The sequence below is a fragment of the Engystomops pustulosus genome, chromosome 8 (assembly GCF_040894005.1).
Source record: "Engystomops pustulosus chromosome 8, aEngPut4.maternal, whole genome shotgun sequence".
Lineage (NCBI taxonomy): Eukaryota > Metazoa > Chordata > Amphibia > Anura > Leptodactylidae > Engystomops > Engystomops pustulosus.
In genome coordinates, this window is record NC_092418.1 from 9,981,500 (window position 1) to 10,006,030 (window position 24,531).

Below are 24,531 nucleotides of genomic sequence, written 5' to 3' on the forward strand. Positions count from 1 at the left end.
CCCCTATAGTAATATTAATATTATATTGGGGGGGGGGGGGTTTGGCTGGAAAAACAATAAGCCTCTTATACTCCTGCCGCTCCCATTCTCCTGTGGTGCCTCCTGCGGGGGCCTTTGTAAACACAGACTGGCAGTGACACGGGAGGAGGGGGGTATAAGTGGTTTAGTGTTTATTATGCCCCCCCCCCCCCAAGCCATAATTCAACCCATGGACATCCCCTTTAATCCAAGTCCCCTTATCTTTCCTTTATATTAATATCAGACTCCCTATAAAAAAAAAACAAGTTTTCCAGTGGACAAAGGATGTGGCAGACAGCGCCATTCTCTGTGTAGTGGTCAGACCATGTTACTGCATATCAGGAACTTGTAATTTGTATGGAAACTAAGAGGCAGTGCAGCCTCTACACAGAGACCGGGCGAGGGCATGTGTGATGTCCATGACCCGGCCCCGGGGCATCCACCATGAGGAGCTGACAACGGTCCCAGGACTGTTCTGTGCCCAGGAAATGTCCCTATTGTTGCTCCGCTCAGTCTCGTGTTGTAGTCACAGTTACTTGCTCAACATGATGATGTTTTTGTTGAACTCTGACCTCTCTGACAGGCTAATAGTTTGGGGGTCATTGACCTGAGTGTACACATTAAAGGGACTAGAAGCATAAAACCCCAGGACATGACATCACACAGGGCATCCAATAATGTTTATTTCTGTAGAAGCTTCACTAGTGCCCTGCCAGGACCTTCACACAGCGATGTCATTGTAGGGTGACATCACACTGGGAGTGTCGCAGAGAAGGCAGAGGTCACCATATCCAGCCAATGAAACTCTTCAACAGGACAGACTCCGCCCAGTAGCTACACCCCAGGACCCTGGAGCATCAGTAAGTACCCACCCCATTCTGTATATCAGGTACTCAATGTATATATTCATCAAAGCCTCATTATATACAAAGCAGTGAGGTCATGTGACTGACAACAGGTGGATACGGCTGTAGTCTGTTTCCAAGGCAACAAGTTAGATTTTTAAATATGTTTTAATATAAGTGGAGAAGAAAACGTGAAAGTTGTAAGTTTATACCTAAAAATACTGAGAATAATACAGCAATAATTTACACCTTATACAGCCCCTCCCCCTGCGTATAATAAGTAATGCAGCAGCACACCAGGGGTTGTCACTCAGGGCTCCGGAAAAGCCGAGAGCTTTACCATAGTCCAGCCAGAGGAGCGGTCACCCAGCTTTCCCAGATAACGAATCTCTCTTAGTAACTTGTGTAACAGTCAATAGCAGCGTCTATCAGCTTTATCCTATAGGGAGTGCTGGCTCAGAGTCTGACTGTCAGGAGGGGTGTGCGCCCCCTCCCCCATTCTACATCTCTGCAATCCTTTATTGGCCTCTGATGAGCGGAGACTGGATTTAACATATCGCAAAAGATTCAGTACAGCGGCCGGAGTCACTCCAGGAATACGAAAGGCGGCTCCGATCTGTGGAAAGTGGAATAAATATCAAATTATACCTTCTATATTCTTATCAACACAGGGGGCAGTATTATAGTAGTTATATTCTTGTACATAGGGGGCAGTATTATAGTAGTTATATTCCTGTACATAGGGGGCAGTATTATAGTAGTTATATTCCTGTACATAGGGGGCAGTATTATAGTAGTTATATTCCTGTACATAGGGGGCAGTATTATAGTAGTTATATTCCTGTACATAGGGGGCAGTATTATAGTAGTTATATTCCTGTACATAGGGGGCAGTATTATAGTAGTTATATTCCTGTACATAGGGGGCAGTATTATAGTAGTTATATCCCTGTACATAGGGGGCAGTATTATAGTAGTTATATTCTTGTACATAGGGGGCAGTATTATAGTAGTTATATTCCTGTACATAGGGGGCAGTATTATAGTAGTTATATTCCTGTACATAGGGGGCAGTATTATAGTAGTTATATTCCTGTACATAGGGGGCAGTATTATAGTAGTTATATTCTTGTACATAGGGGGCAGTATTATAATAGTTATATTCCTGTACATAGGGGGCAGTATTATAGTAGTTATATTCCTGTACATAGGGGGCAGTATTATAGTAGTTATATTCTTGTACATAGGGGGCAGTATTATAGTAGTTATATTCCTGTACATAGGGGGCAGTATTATAGTAGTTATATTCCTGTACATAGGGGGCAGTATTATAGTAGTTATATTCCTGTACATAGGGGGCAGTATTATAGTAGTTATATTCCTGTACATAGGGGGCAGTATTATAGTAGTTATATTCTTGTACATAGGGGGCAGTATTATAGTAGTTATATTCCTGTACATAGGGGGCAGTATTGTAGTAGTTATATTCCTGTACATAGGGGGCAGTATTATAGTAGTTATATTCCTGTACATAGGGGGCAGTATTATAGTAGTTATATTCCTGTACATAGGGGGCAGTATTATAGTAGTTATATTCTTGTACATAGGGGGCGGTATTATAGTAGTTATATTCTTGTACATAGGGGGCGGTATTATAGTAGTTATATTCTTGTACATAGGGGGCGGTATTATAGTAGTTATATTCTTGTACATAGGGGGCAGTATTATAGTAGTTATATTCTTGTACATAGGGGGCAGTATTATAGTAGTTATATTCCTGTACATAGGGGGCAGTATTATAGTAGTTATATTCCTGTACATAGGGGGCAGTATTATAGTAGTTATATTCCTGTACATAGGGGGCAGTATTATAGTAGTTATATTCCTGTACATAGGGGGCAGTATTATAGTAGTTATATTCCTGTACATAGGGGGCAGTATTATAGTAGTTATATCCCTGTACATAGGGGGCAGTATTATAGTAGTTATATTCTTGTACATAGGGGGCAGTATTATAGTAGTTATATTCCTGTACATAGGGGGCAGTATTATAGTAGTTATATTCCTGTACATAGGGGGCAGTATTATAGTAGTTATATTCCTGTACATAGGGGGCAGTATTATAGTAGTTATATTCTTGTACATAGGGGGCAGTATTATAATAGTTATATTCCTGTACATAGGGGGCAGTATTATAGTAGTTATATTCCTGTACATAGGGGGCAGTATTATAGTAGTTATATTCCTGTACATAGGGGGCAGTATTATAGTAGTTATATTCCTGTACATAGGGGGCAGTATTGTAGTAGTTATATTCCTGTACATAGGGGGCAGTATTATAGTAGTTATATTCCTGTACATAGGAGGCAGTATTATAGTAGTTATATTCCTGTACATAGGGGGCAGTATTATAGTAGTTATATTCTTGTACATAGGGGGCAGTATTATAGTAGTTATATTCCTGTACATAGGGGGCAGTATTATAGTAGTTATATTCCTGTACATAGGGGGCAGTATTATAGTAGTTATATTCCTGTACATAGGGGGCAGTATTATAGTAGTTATATTCCTGTACATAGGGGGCAGTATTATAGTAGTTATATTCTTGTACATAGGGGGCAGTATTATAGTAGTTATATTCCTGTACATAGGGGGCAGTATTATAGTAGTTATATTCCTGTACATAGGGGGCAGTATTATAGTAGTTATATTCCTGTACATAGGGGGCAGTATTATAGTAGTTATATTCTTGTACATAGGGGGCAGTATTATAATAGTTATATTCCTGTACATAGGGGGCAGTATTATAGTAGTTATATTCCTGTACATAGGGGGCAGTATTATAGTAGTTATATTCCTGTACATAGGGGGCAGTATTATAGTAGTTATATTCCTGTACATAGGGGGCAGTATTATAGTAGTTATATTCCTGTACATAGGGGGCAGTATTATAGTAGTTATATTCCTGTACATAGGAGGCAGTATTATAGTAGTTATATTCCTGTACATAGGGGGCAGTATTATAGTAGTTATATTCTTGTACATAGGGGGCAGTATTATAGTAGTTATATTCCTGTACATAGGGGGCAGTATTATAGTAGTTATATTCCTGTACATAGGGGGCAGTATTATAGTAGTTATATTCCTGTACATAGGGGGCAGTATTATAGTAGTTATATTCCTGTACATAGGGGGCAGTATTATAGTAGTTATATTCTTGTACATAGGGGGCAGTATTATAGTAGTTATATTCTTGTACACAGGGGGCAGTATTATAGTAGTTATATTCTTGTACATAGGGGGCAGTATTATAGTAGTTATATTCTTGTACATAGGGGGGAGTATTATAGTAGTTATATTCCTGTACATAGGGGGCAGTATTATTGTAGTTATATTCCTGTACATAGGGAGCAGTATTATAGTAGTTATATTCCTGTACATAGGGGGCAGTATTATAGTAGTTATATTCCTGTACATAGGGGGCAGTATTATAGTAGTTATATTCCTGTACATAGGGAGCAGTATTATAGTAGTTATATCCCTGTACATAGGGGGCAGTATTATAGTAGTTATATCCCTGTACATAGGGGGCAGTATTATAGTAGTTATATTCTTGTACATAGGGGGCAGTATTATAGTAGTTATATTCTTGTACATAGGGGGCAGTATTATAGTAGTTATATTCATGTACACAGGGGGCAGTATTATAGTAGTTATATTCCTGTACATAGGGGGCAGTATTATAGTAGTTATATTCTTGTACATAGGGGGCAGTATTATAGTAGTTATATTCCTGTACATAGGGGGCAGTATTATAGTAGATATATTCTTGTACATAGGGGGTAGTATTATAGTAGTTATATTCTTGTACATAGGGGACAGTATTATAGTAGTTATATTCCTGTACATAGGGGGCAGTATTATAGTAGTTATATTCTTGTACATAGGGGGCAGTATTATAGTAGTTATATTCCTGTACATAGGGGGCAGTATTATAGTAGTTATATTCCTGTACATAGGGGGCAGTATTATAGTAGTTATATTCCTGTACATAGGGGGCAGTATTATAGTAGTTATATTCCTGTACATAGGGGGCAGTATTATAGTAGTTATATTCCTGTACATAGGGGGCAGTATTATAGTAGTTATATTCCTGTACATAGGGGGCAGTATTATAGTAGTTATATTCTTGTACATAGGGGGCAGTATTATAGTAGTTATATTCTTGTACATAGGGGGCAGTATTATAGTAGTTATATTCTTGTACACAGGGGGCAGTATTATAGTAGTTATATTCTTGTACATAGGGGGCAGTATTATAGTAGTTATATTCTTGTACATAGGGGGCAGTATTATAGTAGTTATATTCTTGTACATAGGGGGGAGTATTATAGTAGTTATATTCCTGTACATAGGGGGCAGTATTATTGTAGTTATATTCCTGTACATAGGGAGCAGTATTATAGTAGTTATATTCCTGTACATAGGGGGCAGTATTATAGTAGTTATATTCCTGTACATAGGGGGCAGTATTATAGTAGTTATATTCCTGTACATAGGGTGCAGTATTATAGTAGTTATATCCCTGTACATAGGGGGCAGTATTATAGTAGTTATATCCCTGTACATAGGGGGCAGTATTATAGTAGTTATATTCTTGTACATAGGGGGCAGTATTATAGTAGTTATATTCTTGTACATAGGGGGCAGTATTATAGTAGTTATATTCATGTACACAGGGGGCAGTATTATAGTAGTTATATTCTTGTACATAGGGGGCAGTATTATAGTAGTTATATTCTTGTACACAGGGGGCAGTATTATAGTAGTTATATTCTTGTACATAGGGGGCAGTATTATAGTAGTTATATTCTTGTACATAGGGGGCAGTATTATAGTAGTTATATTCTTGTACATAGGGAGCAGTATTATAGTAGTTATATTCTTGTACATAGGGGGCAGTATTATAGTAGTTATATTCTTGTACATAGGGAGCAGTATTATAGTAGTTATATTCTTGTACATAGGGGGCAGTATTATAGTAGTTATATTCTTGTACATAGGGAGCAGTATTATAGTAGTTATATTCTTGTACATAGGGGGCAGTATTATAGTAGTTATATTCTTGTACATAGGGGCAGTATTATAGTAGTTATATTCTTGTACATAGGGGACAGTATTATAGTAGTTATATTCCTGTACATAGGGGGCAGTATTATAGTAGTTATAATCTTGTACATAGGGGGCAGTATTATAGTAGTTATATATTCCTGTACATAGGGGGCAGTATTATAGTAGTTATATCCCTGTACATAGGGGACAGTATTATAGTAGTTATATTCCTGTACATAGGGGGCAGTATTATAGTAGTTATATTCCTGTACATAGGGGGCAGTATTATAGTAGTTATATTCTTGTACATAGGGGGCAGTATTATAGTAGTTATATTCCTGTACATAGGGGGCAGTATTATAGTAGTTATATTCCTGTACATAGGGGGCAGTATTATAGCAGTTATATTCTTGTACATAGGGAGCAGTATTATAGTAGTTATATTCCTGTACATAGGGGGCAGTATTATAGCAGTTATATTCTTGTACATAGGGGGCAGTATTATAGTAGTTATATTCTTGTACATAGGAGGCAGTATTATAGTAGTTATATTCTTGTACATAGGGGGCAGTATTATAGTAGTTATATCCCTGTACATAGGGGGCAGTATTATAGTAGTTATATTCTTGTACATAGGGGGCAGTATTATAGTAGTTATATTCTTGTACATAGGGGGCAGTATTATACTAGTTATATTCCTGTACATAGGGGGCAGTATTATAGTAGTTCTATTCTTATACATAGGGGGTAGTATTATAGTAGTTATATTCATGTCCATGGGGGGGGGGGCAGTATTTTCTGGTGTATATATTACCGTCTCGGGACGACTCAGCGATAGTTTCTCTCGGACTTCGTTTGATAATGGGACATCGAGGTTCATGTAGTCTAGATCTTCTGGTAATAATAAGGACTCGTCTCTTTGAGCCTCCGCTATCTCTTTCTGCTGGAATGTGACGTACAGTTCATATAAAGCTGTAATATAAAAGCCTTGGGGTCACTCTGGGTGTTATATGCAGTGACTATTGGATGTTCTCTGGTGACTATACTGACAGCTGCTCATCCCTCTATGGGGGCAGCAGAGACGCCTGAGGTGTTGGTCTAGTCTTCCAGCACATGGATGGATGAATGTGACTCTGGCAACCAAACATTTTTACTCTCGGATAAGAGATGCGAGGAGCCGCTCCACGTAGTTATCATTGTAACAGGCTGTAAAGCAGTGATATTATTTCCCTATGTGTGGACCTACCTTCTATCTTTAGGCGCTGGGCTATATCGGGCCTAGCACTGAATCTCTGCAGGACGTCAGGAAAGAGCCTGGACAGAGTCTGGAGCTCCACGCCATCATAGCGCAGAACCTCCACACCACTACAGGATAAGATCACAGCTTGTTAGGCATCTCTGCAACCACAGGTGCCCCCCCCCCCCCCCCCATCCTAAAATACTTACCTGAGCGGACTGACCCGGACGCTGCTGATGTGCGCTTCAGGGATCAACTTCTGCCACTTGACTGATGGAAAATGGAGGGAGCGGAGAGTGGCGAGGCCTTCATCCAAAGCCTCTCTGGTGGCCCGTGCCCGCTCATACCTCTGCTGAGACACACAGCCCGCTTCCTCATATCCTGCATCAGAATAGAAGACATGGATGAAGCTGGAAGAGCCCGGCGTTCAGTCCTTACACCAGATTATAAGGTTAAAAATATTCAGCAGCAGAAGGGGATTCTGTTTTATGCCGAGTGCTAAGTTCCTGCAACTTTCTGATAAACTTTAATCCATTCATCCTTTGCTTTCTGTCAGTGAGTATTTCTGCTTAACCCAAAAGACTGCAAACCTGAAGAGTCCAAATCATTTTCATAAAATGTAAAGTCAGGAACCTTCACCAGATGTTGTGAAAGTGGAACACAAAACAAAGAGTGGATAGTTTGTTTCCTGTCTGCCCCATCCTCGGTGACTGATACACTGATACATTGTATGAACCACCACTTCCCGCTCCCCACCTCTCAGTGAGAGCCGTGAGTCCGCATTGTCCGGTCTTAGAGTCATGCGGTACTCTGCGCGGCTGGTGAACATGCGGTACGGTTCCCGAGTGCCTTGGGTTGTCAGGTCATCAATAAGGACTCCGATGTATCCCTCAGTGCGGCTCACGGTAAAGGAAGGGCGGGCCTGAGCCCGGAGAGCGGCATTTATTCCTGCAATGATCCCCTGGGGAGACACAATGGAGAATTGTCCTGCTGCTGATACCGAGGACATCATATCACACATGTCCTAGAGGTGGCGCTATATACACTGTATATGGTAGTGATGGGAATTCCAGCTCTTCTTAGTGATCTGGCTCATTAGGCTCTGCTCACGAAGAAGAGCCGGCTCTTCTGGCTCCTGAACGGCTCCCTATTAAATCAGTCACTGGACACCACTCCACTTTTAACCCAATTGTATCGGGTTAAAGGGGGCGTGGTGGGCCGTTTAGGGGCGGGGTTAAGGAAGCCATTGGCTCACTGAGGGGCTCTTTGTGCCGGCTCGTTCAAGAACGACACATCACTAGTGTATGGAAAACCCCTGATATAGATATTACCAGGCCGATCACCCTGGTACATACCTGGGCCGCTGCCTCTTCATACCCGGTTGTGCCATTAATCTGTCCGGCAAAAAAGAGTCGCTGCACCAGAAATGTCTCCAAAGAAGAGCGAAGCTGCCGGGGGTCCATGAAGTCATACTGCACCCCGTAACCTGCGGAGGTGACAATGCAGGGTCACAGTTCATGATTACTATAGCACCACCATATTCCGCGGCACAGTACAAACAGCTACTCACCAGGCATCAGCATATGCGCCTTCTCCAGACCAGGGATCTCCCGCAGAAGCCTCTCCTGCGCCTCTGCTGGAAGGGTGACAGATAGGCCCTGGGGGTAGATAACATTAGAGTCCAGGCCCTCGGGCTCCAGCCAGACCTGATGTCTCCGACCAGGAAACCGCAAGACTTTGGACTCTATGGAGGGACAGTACCTAAGGGACAAAGGTCAGGTGATCAGGGCAGGTCACTGCAGACCGGTCAGTGATGGGATCTGCTGGTCAGTACCTGGGGCCGGCGCTCGTCTCCTTCACGTGACCGCTCAGATGGAGGTTCTCCTGTATGATCCGCTCCACGGCGGCGGTGGTGTAGGTCAGGTGACACGGAAGCTGCTCCTCAGGCTACAAAAGAAGAAGATTCCTGTTATATTCCACTCAGCACATCTCCCAGGAGTCACATTCACAATGAGATGGGTCCAGGAGATCTACCACCTAAACCAATCACAGTGACATACTGATACGTGTACCCCCCCCCCCCTTTGCAGGATCTGCTTTTCTTTAACCCTTACAGGACTTAGCCCTTTTTCTTTATTGCGTTTGGTTTTACTCGCCCCATTCCAAAAGCCGTAAGGAATGCGGTGGAATTGACATAAAAAACACATTGCAGCAATTTCTGGTGGGTTCCGTTTTTACGGCTTTAATTCTGCGTTTCAAATGACACTTCCTCTTTATTCTTTGGGTCGATACGATCACATGGAGTCCAAACTTATGTAGGTTTTATTAGGGCTTAGTAGATTTTTAAAAAATTTTAATCTTTAGTACAAAAAAAAATATTTGCCATTGTCAGCACTGACCAGGCGGGTGTCAGCGACCTATCTACCAGATGTGGGCTACAGTCACAGGACACCTAGTGAGGAGTGAGCCCATTCCGTAGTCTGCTGCAGTGCATTGTGGGGGATGTAACATTCATACTATGCCTTACCTTGATCCAGACCCGCTCGTTCATGAAGCTGAAGGGTGCGGGTGGATTGTCAGCCTCATGTCTCGCCACGGCGCTGAAGTCTACTGAATCCTTGGAGATGCGAGGAGGGGTCCCAGTCTTCAACCTCCCAACAGCAAATCCCAAGCGCTCCAAAGTCTGTGCGAGCCCAACAGCGGGTTCTTCACCCCATCGTCCAGCCGGGACATGGTCCGTACCGACCCGCACCACTCCACGCAGAAACGTGCCATTGGTCAGCACCACGCTGTTGGATAATATCTTGCTTCCATCCGCTGGAGGAATAATACGGGGATAACGTGACATTGGGATATACGGGGGGCTGCTATGTGCATCATACATGCTTTACACTGCAGCCCTGCTGGATACAAGCATGAGCCCCGCTGGAAAACAGGGAAGGGAAGAGACCTGAGGACCCCCAACCAAGGAGCCGAGATATCTGTACTGCACATCCAGGGCCCCCACTGTCCTCCTGGATAAATCTATGTCCAATCAGATGAGAGGATACCTACCCAGGATGACCCCGCTGACTTGACATTTTCCAGGGTGACTGGAGTCTGGGGGTTCCAGAATTAAGTCTTCTACAGAACCTTCTGTTACGGTGAGGCCCGGCGTGTTCAGGATCTCCCTCTGTAGGTATATTTCTGGTTATATAGGACACTATGCTGATATACTGCCCCCTGCTGGTGACAGCTTATACACAGGATGAGAATCAGTATATACCACACTGCCACCTACTGGTGACACCACCCACCTGCAGGTTCTGCTTGTACAGCTTCCTATCAATCTGAGCTCGCAGACCCCATACTGCTGGACCCTTGCGTCGGTTCAGGACCTTGTAGTGGACCCCAGAGAGGTCACAAATCCTTCCACAAACTCCATCCAGAGCATCCACTTCTCTCATTAGGTGACCTTTACCAATGCCCCCAAATGAGGGGTTACAGGACATCTGACCTGGGGTGCACAGAACAAAGTATCAGATATGGACACACAAAGCCTCACCCTTCCATGTGATAGATGCCCGGTCCATAGACGGCAGCCTGACCCGTGGGTATAAGGTGACGGTACCTATTGTCTCCACCTTGTGTGTGATGAGCAGGGTCCTGGCTCCAGTCCGTGCCGCAGCTGCTGCAGCTTCAGTGCCCGCGTGTCCTCCGCCCACCACCACCACATTGTACTGTGCCCCCTCCTCATCACTGGGGGCAGCGCTGAGCGCTCGTCTGGAGACCCGGGAGAGGGAAGAGCGACCATGATAGAGGATCCACTGCAAGAGAGGAGCTGTGTATCAAATCCCATTATGTGTGATACTGTCTCCTGAGCTGTGTATCTAATCCTATCATGTGATACTGTCTGCTGTGTATCTAATCCTATCATGTGATACTGTCTGCTGAGCTGTGTATCTAATCCTCTCCTGTGTGATACTGTCTGCTGAGCTGTGTATCTAATCCTATCCTGTGTGATACTGTCTGCTGAGCTGTGTATCTAATCCTATCCTGTGTGATACTGGCTGCTGAGCTGTGTATCAAATCCCATCCTGTGTGATACTGTCTGCTGAGCTGTGTATCTAATCCCCTCCTGTGTGATACTGTCTGCTGAGCTGTGTATCTAATCCCCTCCTGTGTGATACTGTCTTCTGAGCTGTGTATCTAATCCTATCCTGTGTGATACTGCCTGCATAGCCTGTGTATCTAATCCCATCCTGTGTGATACTGCCTGCTGAGCTGTGTATCTAATCCTCTCCTGTGTGATACTGTCTGCTGAGCTGTGTATCTAATCCTATCCTGTGTGATACTGTCTGCTGAGCTGTGTATCTAATCCTATCCTGTGTGATACTGCCTGCTGAGCTGTGTATCTAATCCTATCCTGTATGATACTGTCTGCTGAGCTGTGTATCTAATCCCATCCTGTATGATACTGTCTGCTGAGCTGTGTATCTAATCCCATCCTGTATGATACTGTCTGCTGAGCTGTGTATCTAATCCTATCCTGTGTGATACGGTCTGCTGAGCTGTGTATCTAATCCTATCCTGTATGATACTGTCTGCTGAGCTGTGTATCTAATCCTATCCTGTGTGATACTGTCTGCTGAGCTGTGTATCAAATCCCATCCTGTGTGATACTGTCTGCTGAGCTGTGTATCTAATCCCCTCCTGTGTGATACTGTCTGCTGAGCTGTGTATCAAATCCCATCCTGTGTGATACTGTCTGCTGAGCTGTGTATCTAATCCCCTCCTGTGTGATACTGTCTGCTGAGCTGTGTATCTAATCCCCTCCTGTGTGATACTGTCTTCTGAGCTGTGTATCTAATCCTATCCTGTGTGATACTGCCTGCATAGCCTGTGTATCTAATCCTATCCTGTGTGATACTGTCTGCTGAGCTGTGTATCAAATCCCATTATGTGTGATACTGTCTCCTGAGCTGTGTATCTAATCCTATCATGTGATACTGTCTGCTGAGCTGTGTATCTAATCCTATCATGTGATACTGTCTGCTGAGCTGTGTATCTAATCCTATCCTGTGTGATACTGTCTTCTGAGCTGTGTATCTAATCCTATCCTGTGTGATACTGTCTTCTGAGCTGTGTATCTAATCCTATCCTGTGTGATACTGTCTTCTGAGCTGTGTATCTAATCCTCTCCTGTGTGATACTGTCTGCTGTGTATCTAATCCTATCATGTGATACTGTCTGCTGAGCTGTGTATCCAATCCTATCATGTGATACTGTCTGCTGTGTATCTAATCCTATCATGTGATACTGCCTGCTGAGCTGTGTATCTAATCCCATCCTGTGTGATACTGTCTGCTGAGCTGTGTATCTAATCCTATCATGTGATACTGTCTGCTGAGCTGTGTATCTAATCCTATCCTGTGTGATACTGCCTGCTGAGCTGTGTATCTAATCCCATCCTGTGTGATACTGTCTGTTGAGCTGTGTATCTAATCCTATTCTGTGTGATACTGCCTGCTGAGCTGTGTATCTAATCCCATCCTGTGTGATACTGTCTGCTGAGCTGTGTATCTAATCCAATCCTGTGTGATACTCTCTGCTGAGCTGTGTATATAATCCAATCCTGTGTGATACAGTCTGCTGAGCTGTGTATCTAATCCTCTCCTGTGTGGTACTGTCTGCTGAGCTGTGTATCTAATCCTATCCTGTGTGATACTGTCTGCTGAGCTGTGTATCAAATCCCATCCTGTGTGATACTGTCTGCTGAGCTGTGTATCTAATCCCCTCCTGTGTGATACTGTCTGCTGAGCTGTGTATCTAATCCCCTCCTGTGTGATACTGTCTTCTGAGCTGTGTATCTAATCCTATCCTGTGTGATACTGCCTGCATAGCCTGTGTATCTAATCCCATCCTGTGTGATACTGCCTGCTGAGCTGTGTATCTAATCCTCTCCTGTGTGATACTGTCTGCTGAGCTGTGTATCTAATCCTATCCTGTGTGATACTGTCTGCTGAGCTGTGTATCTAATCCTATCCTGTGTGATACTGTCTGCTGTGCAGTGTATCTAATCCTATCCTGTATGATACTGTCTGCTGAGCTGTGTATCTAATCCCATCCTGTATGATACTGTCTGCTGAGCTGTGTATCTAATCCTATCCTGTGTGATACGGTCTGCTGAGCTGTGTATCTAATCCTATCCTGTATGATACTGTCTGCTGAGCTGTGTATCTAATCCTATCCTGTGTGATACTGTCTGCTGAGCTGTGTATCAAATCCCATCCTGTGTGATACTGTCTGCTGAGCTGTGTATCTAATCCCCTCCTGTGTGATACTGTCTGCTGAGCTGTGTATCAAATCCCATCCTGTGTGATACTGTCTGCTGAGCTGTGTATCTAATCCCCTCCTGTGTGATACTGTCTGCTGAGCTGTGTATCTAATCCCCTCCTGTGTGATACTGTCTTCTGAGCTGTGTATCTAATCCTATCCTGTGTGATACTGCCTGCATAGCCTGTGTATCTAATCCTATCCTGTGTGATACTGTCTGCTGAGCTGTGTATCAAATCCCATTATGTGTGATACTGTCTCCTGAGCTGTGTATCTAATCCTATCATGTGATACTGTCTGCTGAGCTGTGTATCTAATCCTATCATGTGATACTGTCTGCTGAGCTGTGTATCTAATCCTATCCTGTGTGATACTGTCTGCTGAGCTGTGTATCTAATCCCATCCTGTGTGATACTGCCTGCTGAGCTGTGTATCTAATCCTATCCTGTGTGATACTGTCTGCTGAGCTGTGTATCTAATCCTATCCTGTGTGATACTGTCTGCTGAGCTGTGTATCTAATCCTATCCTGTGTGATACTGTCTGCTGAGCTGTGTATCTAATCCCATCCTGTGTGATACTGCCTGCTGAGCTGTGTATCTAATCCTATCCTGTGTGATACTGTCTGCTGAGCTGGGTATCTAATCCCATCCTGTGTGATACTGTCTGTTGAGCTGGGTATCTAATCCCATTCTGTGTGATACTGCCTGCTGAGCTGTGTATCTAATCCCATCCTGTGTGATACTGTCTGTTGAGCTGTGTATCTAATCCTATTCTGTGTGATACTGCCTGCTGAGCTGTGTATCTAATCCCATCCTGTGTGATACTGTCTGCTGAGCTGTGTATCTAATCCAATCCTGTGTGATACTCTCTGCTGAGCTGTGTATCTAATCCAATCCTGTGTGATACAGTCTGCTGAGCTGTGTATCTAATCCTATCCTGTGTGATACTGCCTGCTGAGCTGTGTATCTAATCCCATCCTGTGTGATACTGTCTGTTGAGCTGTGTATCTAATCCTATTCTGTGTGATACTGCCTGCTGAGCTGTGTATCTAATCCCATCCTGTGTGATACTGTCTGCTGAGCTGTGTATCTAATCCAATCCTGTGTGATACTCTCTGCTGAGCTGTGTATCTAATCCAATCCTGTGTGATACAGTCTGCTGAGCTGTGTATCTAATCCCATCCTGTGTGATACTGTCTGCTGAGCTGTGTATCTAATCCCATCCTGTGTGATACTGTCTGTTGAGCTGTGTATCTAATCCTATTCTGTGTGATACTGCCTCCTGAGCTGTGTATCTAATCCCATCCTGTGTGATACTGCCTGCTGAGCTGTGTATCTAATCCTATCCTGTGTGATACTGTCTGCTGAGCTGTGTATCTAATCCCATCCTGTGTGATACTGTCTGTTGAGCTGTGTATCTAATCCTATTCTGTGTGATACTGCCTGCTGAGCTGTGTATCTAATCCCATCCTGTGTGATACTGTCTGCTGAGCTGTGTATCTAATCCAATCCTGTGTGATACTCTCTGCTGAGCTGTGTATATAATCCAATCCTGTGTGATACAGTCTGCTGAGCTGTGTATCTAATCCTCTCCTGTGTGGTACTGTCTGCTGAGCTGTGTATCTAATCCTATCCTGTGTGATACTGTCTGCTGAGCTGTGTATCTAATCCTATCCTGTGTGATACTGTCTGCTGAGCTGTGTATCTAATCCTATCCTGTGTGATACTGCTGAGATGTGTATCAAATCCCATTATGTGTGATACTGCCTGCTGAGCTGTGTATCTAATCCTATCCTGTGTGATACTGTCTCCTGAGCTGTGTATCTAATCCTATCATGTGATACTGTCTGCTGTGTATCTAATCCTATCATGTGATACTGAGCTGTGTATCTAATCCTATCCTGTGTGATACTGTCTGCTGAGCTGTGTATCTAATCCTATCCTGTGTGATACTGTCTCCTGAGCTGTGTATCTAATCCTCTCCTGTGTGATACTGTCTGCTGTGTATCTAATCCTATCATGTGATACTGTCTGCTGAGCTGTGTATCCAATCCTATCATGTGATACTGTCTGCTGTGTATCTAATCCTATCCTGTGTGATACTGCCTGCTGAGCCGTGTATCTAATCCTATCCTGTGTGATACTGTCTGCTGAGCTGGGTATCTAATCCCATCCTGTGTGATACTGCCTGCTGAGCTGTGTATCTAATCCCATCCTGTGTGATACTGTCTGCTGAGCTGTGTATCTAATCCTATCATGTGATACTGTCTGCTGAGCTGTGTATCTAATCCTATCATGTGATACTGTCTGCTGAGCTGTGTATCTAATCCTATCCTGTGTGATACTGCCTGCTGAGCTGTGTATCTAATCCTATCCTGTGTGATACTGTCTTCTGAGCTGTGTATCTAATCCTATCCTGTGTGATACTGTCTTCTGAGCTGTGTATCTAATCCTATCCTGTGTGATACTGTCTTCTGAGCTGTGTATCTAATCCCATCCTGTGTGATACTGTCTGTTGAGCTGTGTATCTAATCCTATCCTGTGTGATACTGTCTGCTGAGCTGTGTATCTAATCCTATCCTGTGTGATACTGTCTACTGAGCTGTGTATCTAATCCTATCCTGTGTGATACTGCCTGCTGAGCTGTGTATCCAATCCTATCCTGTGTGATACTGCCTGCTGAGCTGTGTATCTAATCCCATCCTATGTGATACTGTCTGCTGAGCTGTGTATCTAATCCTATCCTATGTGATACTGTCTGCTGAGCTGTGTATCTAATCCAATCCTGTGTGATACTGTCTGCTGAGCTGTGTATCTAATCCAATCCTGTGTGATACTGTCTGCTGAGCTGTGTATCTAATCCAATCCTGTGTGATACTGTCTGCTGAGCTGTGTATCTAATCCCATCCTGTGTGATACTGTCTGCTGAGCTGTGTATCTAATCATATGCTGTGTGATACGGTCTGCTGAGCTGTGTATCTAATCCTATCCTGTGTGATACTGCCTGCTCTGCTGTGTATCTAATCCTATCCTGTGTGATACTGTCTGCTGAGCTGTGTATCTAATCCCATTCTGTGTGATACTGTCTGCTGAGCTGTGTATCTAATCCCATTCTGTGTGATACTGTCTGCTGAGCTGTGTATCTAATCCTATCCTGTGTGATACTGTCTGCTGAGCTGTGTATCTAATCCCATTCTGTGTGGTACTGTCTGCTGAACTGTGTATCTAATCCCATCCTGTGTAATACTGTCTGCTGAGCTGTGTATCTAATCCTATCCTGTGTGATACTGTCTGCTGAGCTGTGTATCTAATCCCATTCTGTGTGATACTGTCTGCTGAGCTGTGTATCTAATCCCATTCTGTGTGATACTGTCTGCTGAGCTGTGTATCTAATCCTATCCTGTGTGATACTGTCTGCTGAGCTGTGTATCTAATCCCATTCTGTGTGGTACTGTCTGCTGAGCTGTGTATCTAATCCCATTCTGTGTGATACTGTCTGCTGAGCTGTGTATCTAATCCTATCCTGTGTGATACTGTCTGCTGAGCTGTGTATCTAATCCCATTCTGTGTGGTACTGTCTGCTGAACTGTGTATCTAATCCCATCCTGTGTAATACTGTCTGCTGAGCTGTGTATCTAATCCTATCCTGTGTGATACTGTCTACTGAGCTGTGTATCTAATCCTATCATGTGTGATACTGTCTGCTGAGCTGTGTATCTAATCCCATCCTGTGTGATACTGTCTGTTGAGCTGTGTATCTAATCCTATTCTGTGTGATACTGCCTGCTGAGCTGTGTATCTAATCCCATCCTGTGTGATACTGTCTGCTGAGCTGTGTATCTAATCCAATCCTGTGTGATACTCTCTGCTGAGCTGTGTATCTAATCCAATCCTGTGTGATACAGTCTGCTGAGCTGTGTATCTAATCCTCTCCTGTGTGGTACTGTCTGCTGAGCTGTGTATCTAATCCTATCCTGTGTGATACTGTCTACTGAGCTGTGTATCTAATCCTCTCCTGCGTGATACTGTCTGGTGAGCTGTGTATCTAATCCTATCCTGTGTGATACTGTCTTCTGAGCTGTGTATCTAATCCTATCCTGTGTGATACTGTCTTCTGAGCTGTGTATCTAATCCTATCCTGTGTGATACTGTCTTCTGAGCTGTGTATCTAATCCTATCCTGTGTGATACTGTCTGCTGAGCTGTGTATCTAATCCAATCCTGTGTGATACTGTCTGCTGAGCTGTGTATCTAATCCCATCCTGTGTGATACTGTCTGCTGAGCTGTGTATCTAATCCTATCCTGTGTGATACTGCCTGCTCTGCTGTGTATCTAATCCTATCCTGTGTGATACTGTCTGCTGAGCTGTGTATCTAATCCCATTCTGTGTGATACTGTCTGTTGAGCTGTGTATCTAATCCTATTCTGTGTGATATTGCCTGCTGAGCTGTGTATCTAATCCTATCCTGTGTGATACTGTCTGCTGAGCTGTGTATCTAATCCAATCCTGTGTGATACTGTCTGCTGAGCTGTGTATCTAATCCCATCCTGTGTGATACTGTCTGCTGAGCTGTGTATCTAATCCTATCCTGTGTGATACTGCCTGCTCTGCTGTGTATCTAATCCTATCCTGTGTGATACTGTCTGCTGAGCTGTGTATCTAATCCCATCCTGTGTGATACTGTCTGTTGAGCTGTGTATCTAATCCTATTCTGTGTGATACTGCCTGCTGAGCTGTGTATCTAATCCCATCCTGTGTGATACTGTCTGCTGAGCTGTGTATCTAATCCAATCCTGTGTGATACTCTCTGCTGAGCTGTGTATCTAATCCAATCCTGTGTGATACAGTCTGCTGAGCTGTGTATCTAATCCTCTCCTGTGTGGTACTGTCTGCTGAGCTGTGTATCTAATCCTATCCTGTGTGATACTGTCTACTGAGCTGTGTATCTAATCCTCTCCTGCGTGATACTGTCTGGTGAGCTGTGTATCTAATCCTATCCTGTGTGATACTGTCTTCTGAGCTGTGTATCTAATCCTATCCTGTGTGATACTGTCTTCTGAGCTGTGTATCTAATCCTATCCTGTGTGATACTGTCTTCTGAGCTGTGTATCTAATCCTATCCTGTGTGATACTGTCTACTGAGCTGTGTATCTAATCCTATCCTGTGTGATACTGTCTTCTGAGCTGTGTATCTAATCCTATCCTGTGTGATACTGTCTTCTGAGCTGTGTATCTAATCCTATCCTGTGTGATACTGTCTTCTGAGCTGTGTATCTAATCCCATCCTGTGTGATACTGTCTGTTGAGCTGTGTATCTAATCCTATCCTGTGTGATACTGTCTGCTGAGCTGTGTATCTAATCCTATCCTGTGTGATACTGTCTACTGAGCTGTGTATCTAATCCTATCCTGTGTGATACTGTCTACTGAGCTGTGTATCTAATCCCATCCTGTGTGATACTGTCTGCTGAGCTGTTTATCTAATCCCATTCTGTGTGATACTGTCTGCTGAGCTGTGTATCTAATCCTCTCCTGTGTGATACTGTCTGCTGAGCTGTGTATCTAATCCTATCCTGTGTGATACTGTCTGCTGAGCTGTGTATCTAATCCTATCCTATGTGATACTGTCTGCTGAGCTGTGTATCTAATCCTATCCTATGTGATACTGTCTGCTGAGCTGTGTATCTAATCCAATCCTGTGTGATACTGTCTGCTGAGCTGTGTATCTAATCCAATCCTGTGTGATACTGTCTGCTGAGCTGTGTATCTAATCCCATCCTGTGCGATACTGTCTGCTGAGCTGTGTATCTAATCATATGCTGTGTGATACTGTCTGCTGAGCTGTGTATCTAATCCTATCCTGTGTGATACTGCCTGCTCTGCTGTGTATCTAATCCTATCCTGTGTGATACTGTCTGCTGAGCTGTGTATCTAATCCCATTCTGTGTGATACTGTCTGCTGAGCTGTGTATCTAATCCTATCCTGTGTGATACTGTCTGCTGAGCTGTGTATCTAATCCCATCCTGTGTGATACTGTCTGCTGAGCTGTGTATCTAATCCCATCCTGTGTGATACTGTCTGCTGAGCTGTGTATCTAATCCAATCATGTGTGATACTGTCTGCTGAGCTGCTTATCTAATTCTATCCAGTGTGATACTGCCTGCTGAGCTGTGTATCTAATCCCATCCTGTGTGATACTGTCTGCTGAGCTGTGTATCTAATCCTATCATGTGTGATACTGTCTGCTGAGTTGTGTATCTAATCCTATCATGTGTGATACTGCCTGCTGAGCTGTGTATCTAATCCCATCCTGTGTGATACTGTCTGCTGAGCTGTGTATCTAATCCTCTCCTGTGTGATACTGCCTGCTGAGCTGTGTATCTAATCCTCTCCTGTGTGATACGGCCTGCTGAGCTGTGTATCTAATCCCATCCTGTGTGATACTGCCTGCTGAGCTGTGTATCTAATCCTATCCTGTGTGATACTGTCTGCTGAGCTGTGTATCTAATCCTATCCTGTGTGCTACTGCCTGCTGAGCTGTGTATCTAATCCTATCCTGTGTGATACTGTCTTCTGAGCTGTGTATCTAATCCTATCCTGTGTGATACTGTCTTCTGAGCTGTGTATCTAATCCTATCCTGTGTGATACTGTCTTCTGAGCTGTGTATCTAATCCTCTCCTGTGTGATACTGTCTGCTGAGCTGTGTATCTAATCCTATCCTGTGTGATACTGTCTGCTGAGCTGTGTATCTAATCCTATCCTATGTGATACTGTCTGCTGAGCTGTGTATCTAATCCTATCCTATGTGATACTGTCTGCTGAGCTGTGTATCTAATCCAATCCTGTGTGATACTGTCTGCTGAGCTGTGTATCTAATCCAATCCTGTGTGATACTGTCTGCTGAGCTGTGTATCTAATCCCATCCTGTGTGATACTGTCTGCTGAGCTGTGTATCTAATCATATGCTGTGTGATACTGTCTGCTGAGCTGTGTATCTAATCCTATCCTGTGTGATACTGCCTGCTCTGCTGTGTATCTAATCCTATCCTGTGTGATACTGTCTGCTGAGCTGTGTATCTAATCCCATTCTGTGTGATACTGTCTGCTGAGCTGTGTATCTAATCCTATCCTGTGTGATACTGTCTGCTGAGCTGTGTATCTAATCCCATCCTGTGTGATACTGTCTGCTGAGCTGTGTATCTAATCCCATCCTGTGTGATACTGTCTGCTGAGCTGTGTATCTAATCCAATCATGTGTGATACTGTCTGCTGAGCTGCTTATCTAATTCTATCCAGTGTGATACTGCCTGCTGAGCTGTGTATCTAATCCTGTGTGATACTGTCTGCTGAGCTGTGTATCTAATCCTATCCTGTGTGATACTGTCTGCTGAGCCCAGTGTGTATCTAATCCTATCCAGTGTGATACTGTCTACTGAACCGTGTATCTAATCCTCTCCTGTGTGATACTGTCTGCTGAGCTGTGTACCTAATCCCATCCTGTGTGATACTGTCTGCTGAGCTGTGTATCTAATCCTATCATGTGTGATACTGTCTGCTGAGTTGTGTATCTAATCCTATCATGTGTGATACTGCCTGCTGAGCTGTGTATCTAATCCTCTCCTGTGTGATACTGCCTGCTGAGCTGTGTATCTAATCCTATCCTGTGTGATACTGTCTGCTGAGCTGTGTATCTAATCCCATCCTGTGTGATACTGTCTGCTGAGCTGTGTATCTAATCCTATCCTGTGTGATACTGGCTGCTGAGCTGTGTATCTAATCCTATCCTGTGTGATACTGTCTGCTGAGCTGTGTATCTAATCCTATCCTGTGTGATACTGTCTTCTGAGCTGTGTATCTAATCCTATCCTGTGTGATACTGTCTTCTGAGCTGTGTATCTAATCCTATCCTGTGTGATACTGTCTTCTGAGCTGTGTATCTAATCCTCTCCTGTGTGATACTGTCTGCTGAGCTGTGTATCTAATCCTATCCTGTGTGATACTGTCTGCTGAGCTGTGTATCTAATCCTATCCTATGTGATACTGTCTGCTGAGCTGTGTATCTAATCCTATCCTATGTGATACTGTCTGCTGAGCTGTGTATCTAATCCAATCCTGTGTGATACTGTCTGCTGAGCTGTGTATCTAATCCAATCCTGTGTGATACTGTCTGCTGAGCTGTGTATCTAATCCCATCCTGTGTGATACTGTCTGCTGAGCTGTGTATCTAATCATATGCTGTGTGATACTGTCTGCTGAGCTGTGTATCTAATCCTATCCTGTGTGATACTGCCTGCTCTGCTGTGTATCTAATCCTATCCTGTGTGATACTGTCTGCTGAGCTGTGTATCTAATCCCATTCTGTGTGATACTGTCTGCTGAGCTGTGTATCTAATCCTATCCTGTGTGATACTGTCTGCTGAGCTGTGTATCTAATCCCATCCTGTGTGATACTGTCTGCTGAGCTGTGTATCTAATCCCATCCTGTGTGATACTGTCTGCTGAGCTGTGTATCTAATCCAATCATGTGTGATACTGTCTGCTGAGCTGCTTATCTAATTCTATCCAGTGTGATACTGCCTGCTGAGCTGTGTATCTAATCCTGTGTGATACTGTCTGCTGAGCTGTGTATCTAATCCTATCCTGTGTGATACTGTCTGCTGAGCCCAGTGTGTATCTAATCCTATCCAGTGTGATACTGTCTACTGAACCGTGTATCTAATCCTCTCCTGTGTGATACTGTCTGCTGAGCTGTGTACCTAATCCCATCCTGTGTGATACTGTCTGCTGAGCTGTGTATCTAATCCTATCATGTGTGATACTGTCTGCTGAGTTGTGTATCTAATCCTATCATGTGTGATACTGCCTGCTGAGCTGTGTATCTAATCCTCTCCTGTGTGATACTGCCTGCTGAGCTGTGTATCTAATCCTATCCTGTGTGATACTGTCTGCTGAGCTGTGTATCTAATCCCATCCTGTGTGATACTGTCTGCTGAGCTGTGTATCTAATCCTATCCTGTGTGATACTGGCTGCTGAGCTGTGTATCTAATCCTATCCTGTGTGATACTGTCTGCTGAGCTGTGTATCTAATCCTCTCCTGTGTGATACTGCCTGCTGAGCTGTGTATCTAATCCCATCCTGTGTGATACTGCCTGCTGAGCTGTGTATCTAATCCTATCCTGTGTGATACTGTCTGCTGAGCTGTGTATCTAATCCTATCCTGTGTGATACTGCTGAGATGTGTATCAAATCCCATTATGTGTGATACTGTCTCCTGAGCTGTGTATCTAATACTATCATGTGATACTGTCTGCTGTGTATCTAATCCTATCATGTGATACTGAGCTGTGTATCCAATCCTATCCTGTATGATACTGCCTGCTGAGCTGTGTATCTAATCCCATCCTGTGTGATATTGTCTGTTGAGCTGTGTATCTAATCCCATCCTGTGTGATACTGTCTGTTGAGCTGTGTATCTAATCCTATCCTGTGTGATACTGTCTGCTGAGCTGTGTATCTAATCCTCTCCTGTGTGATACTGTCTGCTGAGCTGTGTATCTAATCCCATCCTGTGTGATACTGTCTGCTGAGCTGTGTATCTAATCCTATCATGTGTGATACTGTCTGCTGAGTTGTGTATCTAATCCTATCATGTGTGATACTGCCTGCTGAGCTGTGTATCTAATCCCATCCTGTGTGATACTGTCTGCTGAGCTGTGTATCTAATCCTCTCCTGTGTGATACTGCCTGCTGAGCTGTGTATCTAATCCTCTCCTGTGTGATACTGCCTGCTGAGCTGTGTATCTAATCCCATCCTGTGTGATACTGTCTGCTGAGCTGTGTATCTAATCCTATCCTGTGTGATACTGGCTGCTGAGCTGTGTATCTAATCCTATCCTGTGTGATCCTGTCCATGCATCACTATGGTGATGTATTATATAAGCCTGCTGGATGCGATACACTCTTTGGATACACCATCCTGCAGGAGATGACCCCCGGCTGTGATTATGATGACATTACCGCCCCCTGCTGTCTGCCCCTGTACACACAGCTCCCGGTATTTCCTCTCACCTTTCCGCCGTGTTCCGCTATGGCCGCCGCCATGTTCCTGACCTCCCGACCTACCATAGAGCCGGGGTGTTGTGTGCGGGACGCTCTGCAGTCATGGAGGACCGCAGCTCATCTCTATTGTAGTAAGGCCTGTAGACGGCTCTCCAGCGCCCCTCACAGGAGATTATTATCCAGATACATTTCCAGGGACTGAAATATTGGCAGTACAGACCCCAAAATACGGTCCGTATTACTGATCATTAGACCCAATAACAGGATCCTAAAACACGGCCACGTTATTAGATCAGGGACTGACACCAGAGTAATGTGTCATCCAAATGTCTGAGGTTATATGGGACCGACAGGAGGAGGTAGTCACAGCCCCGCGCATAGGGGCGGACACCTCCCTGACTACATGTATAAAGGGAAGCAGAGGTATTACCCCCATCTATGGGGTCACTGCAGTCACCCTATAATAACACTTCCACCAATATCACATCATGGGGGGAATTCACCGAGCACACTGCTGTGCACCGTCTAGTGGTGGGGCAGGGTACTGCAGGGCCATCTGAATGTGTGACCCTGGGTTCTCTCCTGATCGGTGGTGGTCCCGGGTGTCACCAGTACCAGTACACACTCCTGCTGGGTGGATTCATGCTGTTTGCACACATCTTAAAGGAGATTTACCATCAGAATCCATCCACCTCGGATATTAGTCACAGACCCAGGCACCGGGACTCTGGTTTCTTCTTATATTTGTTATCCATGGCCTTCTGTAATCAACTTTTATGCTTATGCTAATGAGCCTGAAGGACTCTGGGGGTGTTACCAGAGCCCAATGAGATGTAATGCAACAGTGTAACAGCCTGTGAAGCTACGGCACAGATGGGCTCAGGTAACATCCACCACAGTCCTGGCTCGGTAGCATAATTTTAAAAGTTGATATTAGAAGGA

General features: G+C 44.0%; 1 protein-coding gene across 1 annotated transcript; it reads right to left on the reverse strand.

The window, feature by feature from the left end:
- Positions 1-393: 393 nt before the first annotated feature.
- On the reverse strand, positions 394-23,922 carry MTO1 (mitochondrial tRNA translation optimization 1). Its single transcript, XM_072119649.1, has 13 exons — positions 23,599-23,922; positions 10,823-11,018; positions 10,509-10,708; positions 10,267-10,384; positions 9,740-10,029; positions 9,047-9,159; positions 8,783-8,973; positions 8,568-8,698; positions 7,969-8,173; positions 7,422-7,593; positions 7,222-7,340; positions 6,790-6,947; positions 394-1,479 (listed from the first exon to the last, which is right to left on the reverse strand). The coding sequence occupies exons 1-13, from the start codon at positions 23,653-23,655 to the stop codon at positions 1,303-1,305; spliced, it is 2,127 nt and encodes a 708-aa protein (XP_071975750.1). The 5' UTR covers positions 23,656-23,922; the 3' UTR covers positions 394-1,302.
- Positions 23,923-24,531: the final 609 nt, after the last annotated feature.